Here is a 14,831-nt window from a genome sequence, read left to right on the forward strand (position 1 = left end):
TATTACAACATGCCATAACAATAGTTATAAGAAAATCCTTCTGAAATTTTTTGATGTCCCTAGAACTTTTTGTAAATTTGTGAATCCTTGGGAACATGATATCAAGATTGAGAAAGAAAGAGACAAAAGCTTAATTAGGGCCTATTAGTGCTACTAATCATGATTGTATGAGACAGCAGGTTTTGATTGGACTTCGAGGTATACAAATTAGAGCCTATTAGGCAATGACTGTTGGTTTGATGGGAAAAACATGATTATTAAAATCATTGTAAAATCTTACACTTTTACTATTGGAATCGCTTAAACAACTCAGATCATATTAACAATTATAAGTTTATAGGATTGGATTAAGATCGAGATCTAGATAATAAAATTGCCCAAATAGCTAGTTATTACCAGTTTTATGGATTAAAAAACGAGGACCCAAAAAAGAAAGCCCACATGCCACATCAATGTGCAAAGGCCTAAATGCTAAATGAACTGTAATAGACTATAAAGGCCCAAAAATAAAATATTGCTTTATCTAATCACTAATTGACAAAAATAATTGGGTTGGAGATTTAGGAAAATGGCATTGTGGATTACAAAGCTTTGGGATTTAGTCTTGAAAGCCTGTTTGGGAATAACTTATTTAGCTGAATCTGAAATTTTTTTACTGAAAGTACTATAAATAAAGTTGAAAAGTAGCTGAAATAGTACAATAAAATCTATGAATAGTACTAAAAAATGCAATGAGACCTATGAATAATAGCTGAAATAGTACAATAAAATCTATAAATAGTACTAAAAAATGCAGTGAGACCTATAAATAGTAGCAAAAATAAGTTAAATAGTAGCAAAAATAAGTTAAATAGTAAAAAATACTGCCTTTTTAAGCCAATGTCAAACGTAATCTTAGTATAAACCTTTCATTTTTAAAAGGGTAGAACATTTTTATTTGTTTATTTATTTTGATAATTTGATAGTTATAATAGGAGATAGTGGATTTGAGCGTTAGATCTCTCTATTGAAACTATTAAGAAATGTCAGTTGAACCACAGAACTCTTGGGAACTGGTAAAACATAGTTAAGCATGTTTTTAATTTGTCCTTTGTTCAACCATAGCTTCTATTGAATGGTAGAAAATTATTTTTTTTAAGGCTCAAACTAATTGTAGAGGNAAAAAAAAAAAAAAAAAAAAAAAAAAAAAAAAAAAAAAAAAAAAAAAAAAAAAAAAAAACTACACTGAGAAAATGTGATGTTAGGGAGTAACAATACTTAAAAAGCAATTTTTTCTTGTTAAGTTTCTAATTGTTTTTCAGTGCTTGATTTAGACTAAAAATGTTGAATGAAAAAAAAAAATAGAGGATAATTTATGGCCTGTTTGGATGTTTAAAAAAGGAGGGGGAGTAGAGTAGAGGGAGGGAGAGCAATCTAATTACCTTGTTTGGAAGTTTTTTAAGGAAGGAGGGGAGGGGTTTGGAGGGGTTTCAACTCCCTCTAGCCCCCCATTTTTAATTCCCCCAAATTGGAGAGATTTGGAGGGAGAGTAGAGTACATAAACTATTGACCAAGTAAATTACCTAATTTACCCTTATTATATTAACAAAATTACACAAGGGGAAGGGCTAATTACTCCATTTCCCCTTACTAATTTTAAAAACATCCAAACAAGGTGGAGGGGAATCATTTTCCTCTACTCTCCTCCCCACTACTCCCCTCCCCTCTACTCTCCTCCCTCTCTAAACTTCCAAACAAGCCATTAATGTTAGGAGATAAAAATGTAGCTATGCAAATGTATTTATGTAAGAATATGTAATTCGGCCCCCAAACTAAAATTTCTAGCTACACCCCTACATGATTGTATCTCCGTATTGAATTGAATGGAATATAGAACTTTTCTCTAGAAGTTTCCTCTGTTTTCTGATAGTAGTGCAAACTCTACTTTGGCATGACTAAACAATATATTACAATCTCGATTAAAAAATTAATTAGTAGCTCAATCAATTTGATTTGACAAAGGCCCTTCTTTGTCGTTGAAGGCCAAGCAAATAAGCTGGTGCATCCCAATTGCCTGAGATCAGAGATATGCATCATAAACGACGCGGATTGCATTGAACAATTAAACAACCTTTTCAACCAATGAGGACTAAGGAATCATTAAATCGAGGATATTGTTTTTTCTTTTTTCTTTTTTGTTGTACTAATGTTTTTTAATCACACTAATGTGCAATGGAGCCACTATAAATTGAGTTTGGCAGGTAATTAATTAAGCTCTCACATTGCCCTGTCAAGCTTAAGCATGGCTCAGGTAAAGCTACCTGGAAGATGGAGTAGTCCATATATTTATAGAGTGATATGGGCTCTGAAACTAAAGCTACATAGATTTGTTAGTGACATATTTTCATATTTTCTTTAAGAATAAGTTAATGACAACTATAAAAATGTAAACAACCAACAGCCTCTCTTTATTGATTAAAAAAAAAAAACAGCCTCTCGATCTTTATTGTTCCAAATAACTGTACAGACCCACACCGAACCATAAAAGAGGCTGATCAATACGAACATAATACACTTCCATATCAAATAAGCTTTAAACTTTAATGACAAAGACAAGAGGGGCTCAAAACACATTTGATCTTAAGTTTCACTGAGATGCAGACAAAATTTCCATGCGCCTCTTCTTGAAATAGTCTAACATTTTACCACGATCAGGAAGATTTTCTTTGATTACAGGAACTTCCTCAAAATTCTTTTTCCATGCATGCAAGCGAGGAAATGCATGGGCTTCAAGCACTTTCACTTCAACTACTTCCTCAAAGACTCCAAACCAGTGAGCAAGCACTCCAAATGCTATGTCCACTATACCAATGGTATCTCCACCGAAAAATTTCTTCTCACCTAGACCCTGATCTTCCACAATTTTCAGCATTTCCAAACTGTCCTTCAGGACCTTCTTTTGTTCCTCGCCAGTGGATCGGTATAGTGGCCAAATTGCAGGAGCCTATCAAAATTTAAGATGTAATGATCAATGTTAAGTTGTTTTAATTAAATGAAACTTGGTTTGATTATTTCTTAGGTAATAATGTGAATTTTTAAGGGACAACTATTTCTTAGGTATAAAATTAGGAACAATTATTTTATGCACCGGGAATCAGTCGCGTGTATGAGACTCCTATTTAATATATATTATCCTTTTAAGTGTTTACAGATGATGGACATTAAAAATGGGAACAAGATACCCACTTTTGTTTTAGAAATTGGTACTAATTCTTTCGTGAAAACCATAACATTTTGAGGGACACATGAGAATATAATATATAATAGTATAACAAGAAAATGTGCAAACAAGGACAAACAAGAAATGAAGTAACCATATTGACACTATGCATTTCAGCGTAAGCATATTTCAGCTCACTACGTATGCAGCAAACAGTAACACTCGAAATATAAATATAGTATACTATAAAATAACCCAATAGATGAAACAGAGGAGAATGAATTATGAAATGCAAAACAAAAGGTGAAAAAACAGATTATACCTTATCTTCAACAAATTTAACCCAAAATCGAGCCTTGGCTCTCTCATAAGGGTCACTTGGCAGCAAGGGAGTCTGTGGCCATTTCTCTTCAATATATTCAATGATTATCATGGACTCGCAAATTGGTTTTCCACTGTGAACAAGTACCGGGATTTTCTTGTGCACAGGATTATACTGCAGAAGCAGAGGACTTTTGTTGGACAGATCTTCTTCAATGTATTCATATGATATACCCTTTAGTTTCAAAGCCCATATCACTCTGTAAGGAAATGGACTATACCATCTTCCATGTAGCTTCACCTCAGCCATGTTTGAGAGTGCAATGTGAGAGCTTGATTACCCAACCATGTCAATTTTATAGTGGCCAATGTAGTCCACATCTTGCTTGTGCAACAAGCCCAAGCTTTGGCATGATTAAACAATTACAATCTCCATTAAAAAATTCATTAGTCTTCACATGCTTGGGCAGTAAGCATAAGCTATTCAATGCAATCTCCGTCATTCGTGATGCATCTCAATCAATTAAATTTGACAAAGGCCCGTCTTTGTCGTTGAAGTATGGGGCATCCAATTGACTAAGATGCATTATGATCATGAATGACGCCAATTGCATTGAACAAGTCAACAGTCTGTGTCGACAATGAGGACTAATTAATTTTTTAATCGAAATTACTTTTTTTTTTTTTTCTAAATTTTTGTAATTGATTAATCCACTAAAAGCTTGCTACCCAAGCAAAATCGGGTGGAACACCTCGTGAGCAATAGAGCCACTATAAGTTGAGTCTGTTAGGTAATTAAGCCCTCTCACATTGCTCTCTCAAGCATGGCTGAGGTGAAGCTACATGGAAGATGGAGCAGTCCATATGTTTATAGAGTGATATGGGCTCTGAAACTAAAGGGAATATCATATGAATACATTGAAGAAGATCTTTTTAACAAAGGTCCTCTGCTTCTACAGTACAATCCTGTGCACAAGAAAGTCCCAGTACTTGTTCACGGTGGCAAACCAATTTGCGAGTCCATGATTATCGTTGAATATATTGAACAGACATGGCCACAGAATCCATTGCTGCCCAATAACCCTTATGAGAGAGCCATGGCTCGGTTTTGGGTTAAATTTGCTGATGACAACACAGACAAGGTACCTATCTGTTTTTCACTATCTTTTGTATGTATGTATGCACACAGATATTAATCTTTGTTAAATGTTTGATCTTCAATAATTAATTTAGAGAATGACAAATTTATATTTTCTGAGTAATACTGGGTGTTGCAACCGTTAGTTTGGCAAGCTTAAAAATGGAGATGTGTGTAATTAATTAGAAAGATAAACTGAAAAAAATTAAAAGGCATTACTGAAGAAAAACGAAATCAAGTTTCATAAAAATTAAACCAACTTGGTACTGATTACTTTTTAATATTTGATAGGATTCTCCATTTTGGTTATTATTCCGATCCATTGGCGAGGAGCAAGAGAAGGCCCTTAAGGAGAGCTTGGAAATTGTGAAAATTGTGGAAGAACGTGGCCTAGGTGAGAAGAAATTCTTTGGCGGAGACAAAATTGGTATAGTAGACATAGCCTTTGTAGAATTTGCTTACTGGTTGGAATTCATTGAAGAAATAGTTGGAGTGAAATTGCTCGATGCCAATGCATTCCCTCACTTGCATGCATGGAAAAAGAATTTAAAGGAAGTTCCTGTAATCAAAGAAAACCTTCCTGATCATGGTGAAATGTTAGTCTATTTCAAGTGGCGCAGAGAAATGTTGATGGCATCTCAGTGACGCTTAGAGAATAGAGATGACTTCAAATGTGTTTTTAACTTTTTAAGTTTTAAGCTTCTCCTATGTGTGTGTTTTTTTTTTTTAATTTTTTTTTCCAGTTTTAGTTTTTCTAATAACTAGTAGCTAACCTGTGCAATACATAGAAAAGCTAAAGAGTATGAGATTTAAAAATATATTATATTATATTTTTATGCTTTTTTGTGTGTGTGTGTGATAGTATTAAGAGATTATCATTATATGAAATTATCATATATGGTCAATATTGTGCTATCTTCAACCTTCAATGGAATTCTATACCAGAATTTTTAATAGTTATATGTTATTGTGGCATTGCCATATGGAATTTATGAATAAACCCTGACAATTATTGGTATATTTTTCGTAACTTACAACACCTTAGCTACAGATTTTTTAACCTCAGGTCAAAGTGAATTTTTGTGACCATAAAATTTGTTCTTTGTATAATCATGTTGGAGTAAAAATTTCAAGAATGCAAAGTGATCTACATGGAAACTTTTTTGTGGTCATCAAGTGGATGACATACATGTTTGGCATATGTCCTAGCAGCCACCCCCACAATGGAAAAGATGAAAGCTTGAAAGCCCATTTTCAGTACTCTTTTTTCTTTTTTTTGGGGATGAACACCCATTTTCAGTATCCATAATGTATCAAGTAAAGCATATCATATATACACCATGAGAAACCAAAAGGTAAACATATGAGTGTACTGTGCTTAATTAAATTTTACAAAATTTAAAGATTGCAAGCTGTAAACAAAATATCATACGCACTCTAGTCCCTAGATTTAGTAAATAATAATAATAATAAAACACACTCTAGTCTCTAGTGAGTGACACATATAAAATAATAGATTTTTTTTTTTTACATAAAAAAAGAAAAAGAAAATTTAAATTGTCAAAACTTTAACGCAAGTTGTACAACAGTATACACACACTTATCAAAGCATTACACAGTTTTTAGTATTTCTTTTGTTTTGAAACTCACTCCAGTCTCTAGTGAGTGACACATATAAATTAATAGAATTTTTTTTTACATAAAAAAAGAAAAAGAAAAAGAAAATTTAAATTGTCAGAACATTAACGCAAGTTGTACAGAAGTATACACACACTTATCAAAACATTACACAGTTTTTAGTCTTTCTTTTGTTTTGAAACTCACTCTAGTCTCTAGTGAGTGACACATAAAATAATGGAAATCTTTTTATAAAAAAGAAAAAAGAAAAAAGAAAATTTAAATTGTCAAAACATTAACCCAAGTTGTACAACACTATATGCTAACGCAAATTTATGTGTCAATATATTATGAAGTCAACAGAAAGTCAAAAGTTTCGGTTTTATAATATATTAATATATATAGATAATATTTTCAACTTGTTTTACTATAACTTTTGAGTAGAGTTGTAGTGTGTCTTTGTGTTGGAATCTCTTATTCATCTATCATATCCTTATCCAAGGAAAAGACAAAAAGGGCTTAAAACACATTTGATCTAAGTTTCATTGCGATGCTGACAAAATTTCTATACGCCTGTTTGGAGTGGAAACCCAATTTTTATGCCACTCGCATTGATTTTTTTGTTTTTACAAAGTGAGGCAAGACTTTTCTCAAAAAGTGTTGGGTTCGGTAATTGCCTAACTTAATAGGACTAAAACATGCACAAGTAACCGATGAGACGGAGAGAAATAAATCAAATCAAGTGCACAAATGATCAATCATAAAATATATTAAACAATACAACTCACTTGATAATATATTAACATAAATACAATGTCACTTGATTATAATAGAATATAATAACAAACTGAATTTAACAAAGATCAAAGTACAAGATTACAAGAAGCTTAGTTGTCTACTAGTCCTACTCCTAGACAGTCACGCGAGGGGCAAAGACATCCCTACAAACATGCCATGCTGGGGGATTTCCATCCCTACGGACCTGGATTGGTCACTCTTGATAGATGATTGTTGGAGATGCTCTGCTTGTAGACTTCAACCTTCTTTAGTAGGCAGTAGGTGGTAGTTATTTTCAGCTAATAATTATCCACAAATCAAAAAGGGATGGTTTATTTGTATGAAATAATTATCACTTACGACTGTCATCGTTTTGCCAATTTGTCTCATGCATGGCATAAGCGACTACTACATATATTTATTTGATTCTTCATACAAACAACGCTTCTTCTTGAAATACACCAACATCTCATCACGATTAGAAAGATTTTCTTTAATAGCAGGAGCTTCCTCGAAATTCTCTTTCCATGCATGCAAGCGGGGCAATGCATGAGCTTCAAGCACTTTCACTTCAAGTATTTCTTCCAAGACTCCAAGCCAGTGAGCAACATTAATTCCAAATGCTATGTCCACTATACCAATTCTGTTTCCCCCGAAAAATTTCCTCTCACCCATGCTCTTCCACAATTTTCAGTATTTCCAAATAATCCTTCAGTGCCTTCTTTTGCTCTTCACCCCTAAATTTGAAGAATGACCAAATTGGAAGAGCCTATCAAAATTAAGACTTATTTAGTATTAAGTTGGTTAATTATATGAAACTTGGTGTGGTTTTTTTCTTAGGTAATGAATTTTATCTTTCTAATAACTTAATTTTAATTCTAGTGCCATTATTTTTAGACTGGTTGCTAATGTAAAAGATTTAATCATTTTTCGGGAATGGAATACATGTGCCAAAAGTCAGATAGCTCAACTAGTACTTCTTGTTGTTTCAACAAAAATGTTTAAGGTTCAAGTTCTCTTATTCCCAACTATCAAATTATCAAAAAGGGAATGTTATATGAATAAGAGATTCTAATTTTCCTATTGAGTATTTATAAATAGAAGATAAAAAATAATAATAAAAAAAATAAAAATAAAAACCTTCTCTTCAACAAATTTAACCCAAAATCAAGCCTTGGCTCTCTCATAAGGGTCACTAGGTAGCAAGGGATTCTGTGGCCATGTCTGTTCAATATATTCAACGATGATCATGGACTCGCAAATTGGTTTTCCACCATGAACAAGTACTGGGATTTTCTTGTGCACGGATTATACTGTAGAAGCATAGAACTTTTGTTGGGAATTCCAAGAATTTTGGTTCACCAAAAATAATCTTGACCTCCCTAACATAATCCTTAACCCTTAATTAGAGAAATTCTATAAACAACAAAATCTCATAACATTTTCATAGCAATCTTGTTTTTAATTGTGATAGGTCTAAGTCTAATATTTTATTTTTTTTTTTTTTTTTTTTTTATGAGAGACTGACACCTCAGCTGTTGCAACAATTTGTTGTGTCTCTAGTACAACTCTAAAAAATAGCCCAAATAACAGTAAAAATAGTCCAAACAACAACAAATTAACAAAATATACAACAAAAAGCTCATTCAAAACAAAAAATAAGAACATGTAATTATTCAAATTCTTAACTTGTTTAACAAAAAGCTTATTAGTCCCTTTTTGCCTTTTCTTTTTGTTGGTAGAGGGAAATTGTAAAACTTTATATATTTGCATGTTTTTTCTTTTTGATGTTGATATATTCAAGTTATTTTTTAAATTAAATTTAGTATAATTTAATAAGTTTCTTAAATGAATATCCTTGGAAAACTTCCTAGAACCACTATTGAGTAGACATAGCATTTGTAGAATTTGCATATTGGCCATGCATTACCTTGCTTGTATATATGCAAGGAAAATTTAAAGGAAGTTCCTGTAATCACAGAAAACATTCCTGATCATAGTGAAACCATAAATGTTAGTCTCTTTCAAAAGGCGCAAAGAAATGTTGTTGGCATGGCATCTCAGCGACACTTAGAGTTTTGTGTGTGTGATTTTTTGTTTTTTTGTTTTTTATAAGAGCAATTAGAGCTGTGTGTTTTAGGTAACGTTTGGATACAGCGTTTCACGCATTTCCAAAGTTTCACATTTTTAGTCCGTGGGACCCATGGCTACAGTAGCTAGAACAAAAATGCCCAAAACGCGTAGCTGTTTTTTCCTCAACGCATCATTTCAATAATTCTTCAGTTCGTGTACTGTTCTCATGACCCACATTTGAACGCACCATTTTGGTATTACACCCATATGATCATCACCCACGAAACACACACAGAAGCAGAGGATCAACAACACAGTGCAAACAACTCGTCTCCAACAGCTAATTCCTCAGTTCTACGTCATTCTGATTTTGAGAAGACTAATGTGCCAGAGATGGAATCAATGCACGTAAATGCTCTGTCCTCTTTTGAAATGAATTGCACTTACCCACCACCCTCCAAAAAACCATCAAAATAGAGGAAACACAGTAACAAACGAACCCACCCTCTATTCTTCCTTCGCTCGAGCCCACCTTCTTTCTGATTGGGACGTCGTTGCCGCCACTATGGGTCTCTGCATTTATCTATAAGTTGTGTCTAACTTCTCATACTCTCTAATCTGTTGGTGTGTGGTTTTTGTGTTTTCCATGAAATTAATCTGTGGTTTTGTGTTTTCCATGACATCAATATGTGGGTTTCTCTTCCTGCCATGTTGTATTTGGACTACGTGAATTTAATTTGCATTTTTTATGTGGGCATGTGTAACCGATTATGATATGCATACAAACTGTTTGTCGAAATGCCTCAATGAGTATAGAATTCCGTTGTAGCAAAAATGGGTAAGGGGAAATCAAAGGAAACTGGTAATGAAGTGATAACTAGGTGGAAAGATCCAACAGAACTAAAAGCTTTTTGTGATTTGTTTACTGCTCAAGTCCTAGACGGCAAGAGGAGTGGAGGATATTTGAGAAAGGAAGGGGTTGATGCAATGATTAAGTAGTTAGGTGAAATGGGAAAAGTGGTGACTCACATGCAGTTTAAAAACAAATGGGATCATCTGAGAAAACAGTGAAAGACTTGGAAGGAGGTTTTTGAGCATGAGACTAGGTTGGGTTATAATGCTGTAACTGGGAAGATTAAGGCCAGTGATGAATGGTGGACCCGAAAGCTTGAGATTAGTTCACTTTACATAATTGTGAAAAACTCAACTGTCTACAACTATATTATGTTCTAACTACTAGTTCTACACATGTAAGCATGTCCCAAGGCATCAACCTTTTAAAAAAAAAGGTTTATCGAATGTTGAGTCCATGAAAATCATGTTTGATGGCACAATTGCAATGGGGAAAAATGCATACTGCACGAGTGGTGAAATACCAAAGGAATGCAACGAAGGGTCTAGGGACTCCACTGATAGCAAAGAATTTGTTAACCCCCAATGTCAACCCTCTATGAATGTTGACCCAATGGAGGTTGAAGGCCCATTGTTGTCGAGGGTAGGACTAGTAGTGAATAAGGGGAAAGGCTTGGCAAGCACTTTCAACCTTTTTAAGAGAATTTGCAAGAAACCAAGAAAAAAAACGTTCAGTTATGCAAGAGATGTCCAACTCTTTGAAGAACATCTCAAATGTTATTGTTGAAAGTCGAAGTGTAAGACTCGTACACCATTTGCTTCCACAGCAGCTGCTAAGGTTCAAGCAATTATGGACATGGTGTTGACTCTTCCTGGGGTGCAATTGGGTGATTGCCTTCATATGTTTAGCACTTGCTTCTTCATGGGAAACCAAGAGGCTAGGAACATGTTTGCAACACAACATCATCAAAAGGAGATCCAACTGAAGTGGCTAAAGATGCAGTACCAAATGAACCCTCAGTTTCATTTTTGAAGGAAAGGGGATTGTCTCGATAGGGTTGCTTAGGCTTGGTGTTGTAGTAATCAGATTTTCTTTATGTACTTGTTGCACTTTTTTTTTTTCTTTTTTCTTTTTTTAATTGGCAAAAACTATGCTTACCATGGGTGTGTATGTAACTGTTTGGCAAATGAACCCTCAGTTTCATTTCTGAAGGAAAGGGGATTGTCTCGATAGGGTTGCTTAGGCTTGGTGTTGTAGTAACCAGATTTTCTTTATGTATTTGTTGCACTTTTTTTTTTCTTTTTTTTTTTTATTGGCAGAAACTATGCTTACCATGGGTGTGTATGATTTATGTATTTGTTGCACTTTTTTTTTTCTTTTTTTTTTTTATTGGCAGAAACTATGCTTACCATGGGTGTGTATGTAACTGTTCGGTACTCTTTCTATTGTAGTAGTAATTAACAATGGGCATTCATCCTCTTTCGTTTGCTCTCTGGTTATTAACCTATTCACATAAGCACATATTTAGTTTCTCTGTGGCATGCTACATATTTAGATGTTAAATATCATCATATCTTTTGGCTTTTCTGGATGTTTCACCAGTATTACCTTTCAGTATTAGAATGTAGATGTCAATCAAACATAGGAAACATTAGGCATTTGATGATTTTAGGTTTTGATTAACATTAGGTATCTGAAATCCTCAAATATAGCTAAATATTGGATTTGACCCATCATTTGGTTTATCATTATTCTTTGAATTTGATGTGGCTAGGATTATACTAATTTGCTGAACCAAATTATGTATTGACTCATTAATTACATTTTTTTTTTCAACTCAAGTTGTTTCATATGAATATATGTTTTTTGATGAATAAACTTTGTTCCATGTGGTAGTACTAGATTTGAGTACTAGTAATACTCCTAGTTGGTACACAACACAACAATTGAAGAGAATAACCATAGTAATACATAAAGGTTTTTCCACAAAAGCTTTCTAGATTTTTCTAAGACCACTAGGTTATTGTTTTAAGCCAATTAAATCTTGGCAATATCTTAGAAAGTATTAAAAATTCTAAATTTTCTAACCTCATTTTTTGGGCCTTATCTTTCTGGTTGAAGATTACATGAATATTAGATTTTTCCTCATTGAAGTTCACAAAAAAAGAGTACTACTGTTTTAAAATGTTCTAATTTTATTGTCTTTAATGTCTTATTTTGTGTTATAATTTTTTTTTTTTTTTGGTTTGCAAATTTGAAATTTCCTTTTTTTACCCCACAATGTTGGTCTGAGATTTTCATTGCATACCTACCAGATGATCCATTTGAACATGTTGCCTCCATACTTGTAAACATATCAAAGCAGGAAGCAGCAAAGAAACTTTTACTAGACCCTAACCGAGGGCTTCTAAAGCAGATTATTAAACAGTAGGATTCAAGTAGTCCATTGAGAAAGAAAGGGGTATGTTCCATAGAAATGAAAAAAAATTCCTAGACAACTTTTGAAATGGAATGTGTTTTTTTTTTTTTTTTTCCTTTTAGCATGCATATTAGGAAGTATATTCTCCTTTTGATTAGTTACAGTTGAAAGCTCGAAAATGTGTTGAAAACACAAGAGCTGTTTAGACCCCCAAATTAAAGTTACGGCTCAATTGATTTTACACTAACTTAATACTAAGTGCGGAATAGTGTAAAAGCGAGCGGATAAACAAACAAGCTACTCTAATCCATAATCAAAGCAACAAAATAGTAAAATGGATTGTAAAAGAGTAGGGAAGAGAGATGCAAATACAAGATAACACGCCGATGTGTTATCGAAGAGGAAACAGAAGAATTCGGCAAAAACTCTCCGCTGCCCTCCAAACGGAAATCGATTCACTAGACAATCAGTTGGGATACATGGGTTAGCAAGAGACCCTCCAATCCTAATCTACCCAATGTACCTAAACCCTCCAAGCTCCTACTCCAACAAGACTTCTCGGAACCATGTCTTGTCTAGTTCTCCGAATCCCGCAACAAACTCCATGTGGCAACTACCATCCTTGGCTTCTTCCAATACTTCCCAGCAGTACCAAAACTTCACTGGACACTCTGAAAGGGTGTGGTAAGTATTTAGGCTATCAACCTCTCAATAGTATGGAAATTGAAAAGTAGGAGTTGAGGAAATTTCATAAGCAAACGTGTAGAGGATTGTGGGTATAACAATCTCTAACTCTCAAGGTGTTTGGGTAGGGTTTTCTCTCAGAAGCACTCCTTAACATTTATGGGTAATGTGGGTATATATAGTGTAGGCACAGAAAGTGTGTATCAGAATGGACAAGCTGGCAGAACAGAATGTCTTGTGGGTGTCTCGTGGAAAGGCCTTACCCGCGAGATACTCGCGAGACACAGCTGTCTCCATCCTAGCCTGACTTTTCGCATTCCAGCATATGCAAGTCACATGAGTCACTTTGCAAGATGCTTAGTCGCGAGCTACCCACGAAAACTCTTCTGTCTTCAATTGCTTGAGTCTTCACACTCTCTCTCTATCACAACCCTTACAATCAAATCTCACAATAAATACAGGGTACAAAAAGATTGAACAAAATTACAATCAAATTTGGCACAGAATAAAAGCCAACAAAAACATATAGTTGTAAATAACAACTTTACAACAGTTAACAATGGAAGAAGCAAGAACTAAAAAATGAATATTCTCACTTTTTGCAAAGTGCCAAGTAGCATTTAATTTCTCTAAAACTCTTGACCCCCTTAAACTCTTGGATTCTGTATAAGCAAACCTGCCTTTTTTTTATAATCTTGTACTATGAAGTTGTGCATGATCCCACAAATGCTACACTTTGGTGGCTATCTTCTTCTGTAATGGTAAAGTCTTTGTGGTAATTTCTGCAATTCCTTGTGTTCCTTGTAATTCCTTCATTGAATGTCACAAAATCTGCTAAGAGCCTTCAGAATTCAGCTAGCTGGAGATTCTGATTTGATTTCCTTTTGTTTTGATCAAGTTACCCCCTTGAAGAACTCTGTTTGGCCAAGCATATCAAAATCTACTTGAGAATTCCGATCAGATTTCTTTCTTGTCTTGGCTAAATACAAGATCTTCGAATTTGACAGAACACTTCCAACAAATATTTTCTGCCCTATATTTTTCTTATATATCAAGTTGCCTAGAAACACATAATTGATAACTTGGCAACTACCTAGGCAATTGGTAGGCCCATCACCTAGCCATTGCTTAGTGTTTTGATGACTATAATTCAAACATGATACCTGGCAACAATCTGAAACATTGAAACTGATCAATCTGTGCTCCACAGAGTCCATAATTATTGTCAAAGTAGCCAGAAAGTTTTGGCGGGGGGGGGGAGGAATCCAAGTGGGGTTCAGAATAAAGAAACTTGGCACACTGCCAAATATTGGATTAAAAAAATAGTGAGTTTAGTGGGAACCATATCTGCTTTATATTTGCATTTGTAAAACAAACATGGCCAAATATTTATAATGAAAATGCCTCAACATTTTCAACATAAGTAAACATATACTTACACAGCATAAACTCTCTATAAAGGGGAAGACAACCAATAAGGTAAATCAAAGTCTTCATGAATCATGAACCTTAAGTTTTTCCATTGAAACATACAGATCAATAAAAAAATTTAAAAAAAAAAATATCGTTCTTCAGCATATCCAAAACACAATATTATGTCACTCAGTCTTGCAAATCAGACTTCACTACCTCAAATGCAAGAACTTAAATCGAAATCTCTAAAATTTACTTTCTACTAGGTCCAATCTTCAGCAAAAAATTTAGCATAATAAAACACAAAAAAAAAAAAAAAAACCAAAATCTCAGCCAA

At 34.0% G+C, this 14,831-nt stretch overlaps 2 protein-coding genes and 1 pseudogene across 2 annotated transcripts; 1 reads left to right on the forward strand and 2 right to left on the reverse strand.

The window, feature by feature from the left end:
- Nucleotides 1–2,424: 2,424 nt before the first annotated feature.
- LOC112020476 (probable glutathione S-transferase) lies at nucleotides 2,425–3,867 on the reverse strand. Its single transcript, XM_065769080.1, has 2 exons — nucleotides 3,522–3,867; nucleotides 2,425–2,983 (listed from the first exon to the last, which is right to left on the reverse strand). Exons 1-2 carry the CDS (start codon nucleotides 3,828–3,830, stop codon nucleotides 2,627–2,629), a joined length of 666 nt encoding a protein of 221 aa, XP_065625152.1. The 5' UTR covers nucleotides 3,831–3,867; the 3' UTR covers nucleotides 2,425–2,626.
- A 414-nt stretch (nucleotides 3,868–4,281) lies between these two features.
- LOC112000159 (probable glutathione S-transferase) lies at nucleotides 4,282–5,662 on the forward strand. The gene is made up of 2 exons (XM_024032267.2): nucleotides 4,282–4,662; nucleotides 4,950–5,662. Exons 1-2 carry the CDS (start codon nucleotides 4,345–4,347, stop codon nucleotides 5,301–5,303), a joined length of 672 nt encoding a protein of 223 aa, XP_023888035.1. The 5' UTR covers nucleotides 4,282–4,344; the 3' UTR covers nucleotides 5,304–5,662.
- Nucleotides 5,663–7,460: 1,798 nt separating this feature from the next.
- Nucleotides 7,461–10,878, reverse strand: LOC112000160 (probable glutathione S-transferase; annotated as a pseudogene).
- Between the last annotated feature and the right edge of the window lie 3,953 nt (nucleotides 10,879–14,831).

This window comes from Quercus suber, unplaced genomic scaffold, assembly GCF_002906115.3.
Source record: "Quercus suber isolate HL8 unplaced genomic scaffold, Cork oak 2.0 scaffold_1045, whole genome shotgun sequence".
Taxonomy (NCBI): Eukaryota; Viridiplantae; Streptophyta; class Magnoliopsida; order Fagales; family Fagaceae; genus Quercus; species Quercus suber.

Bases quoted from the DNA above. Each gene is read 5' to 3' on its own strand.
- LOC112020476 (XM_065769080.1), bottom strand. From the start codon at position 3,830: ATGGCTGAGGTGAAGCTACATGGAAGATGGTATAGTCCATTTCCTTAC. The intron at 2,984-3,521 runs GTATAATCTGTT...AAATTTTGATAG, and splicing joins TTAAATTTGTTGAAGATAAG to GCTCCTGCAATTTGGCCACT.
- LOC112000159 (XM_024032267.2), top strand. From the start codon at position 4,345: ATGGCTGAGGTGAAGCTACATGGAAGATGGAGCAGTCCATATGTTTAT. The intron at 4,663-4,949 runs GTACCTATCTGT...AATATTTGATAG, and splicing joins CTGATGACAACACAGACAAG to GATTCTCCATTTTGGTTATT.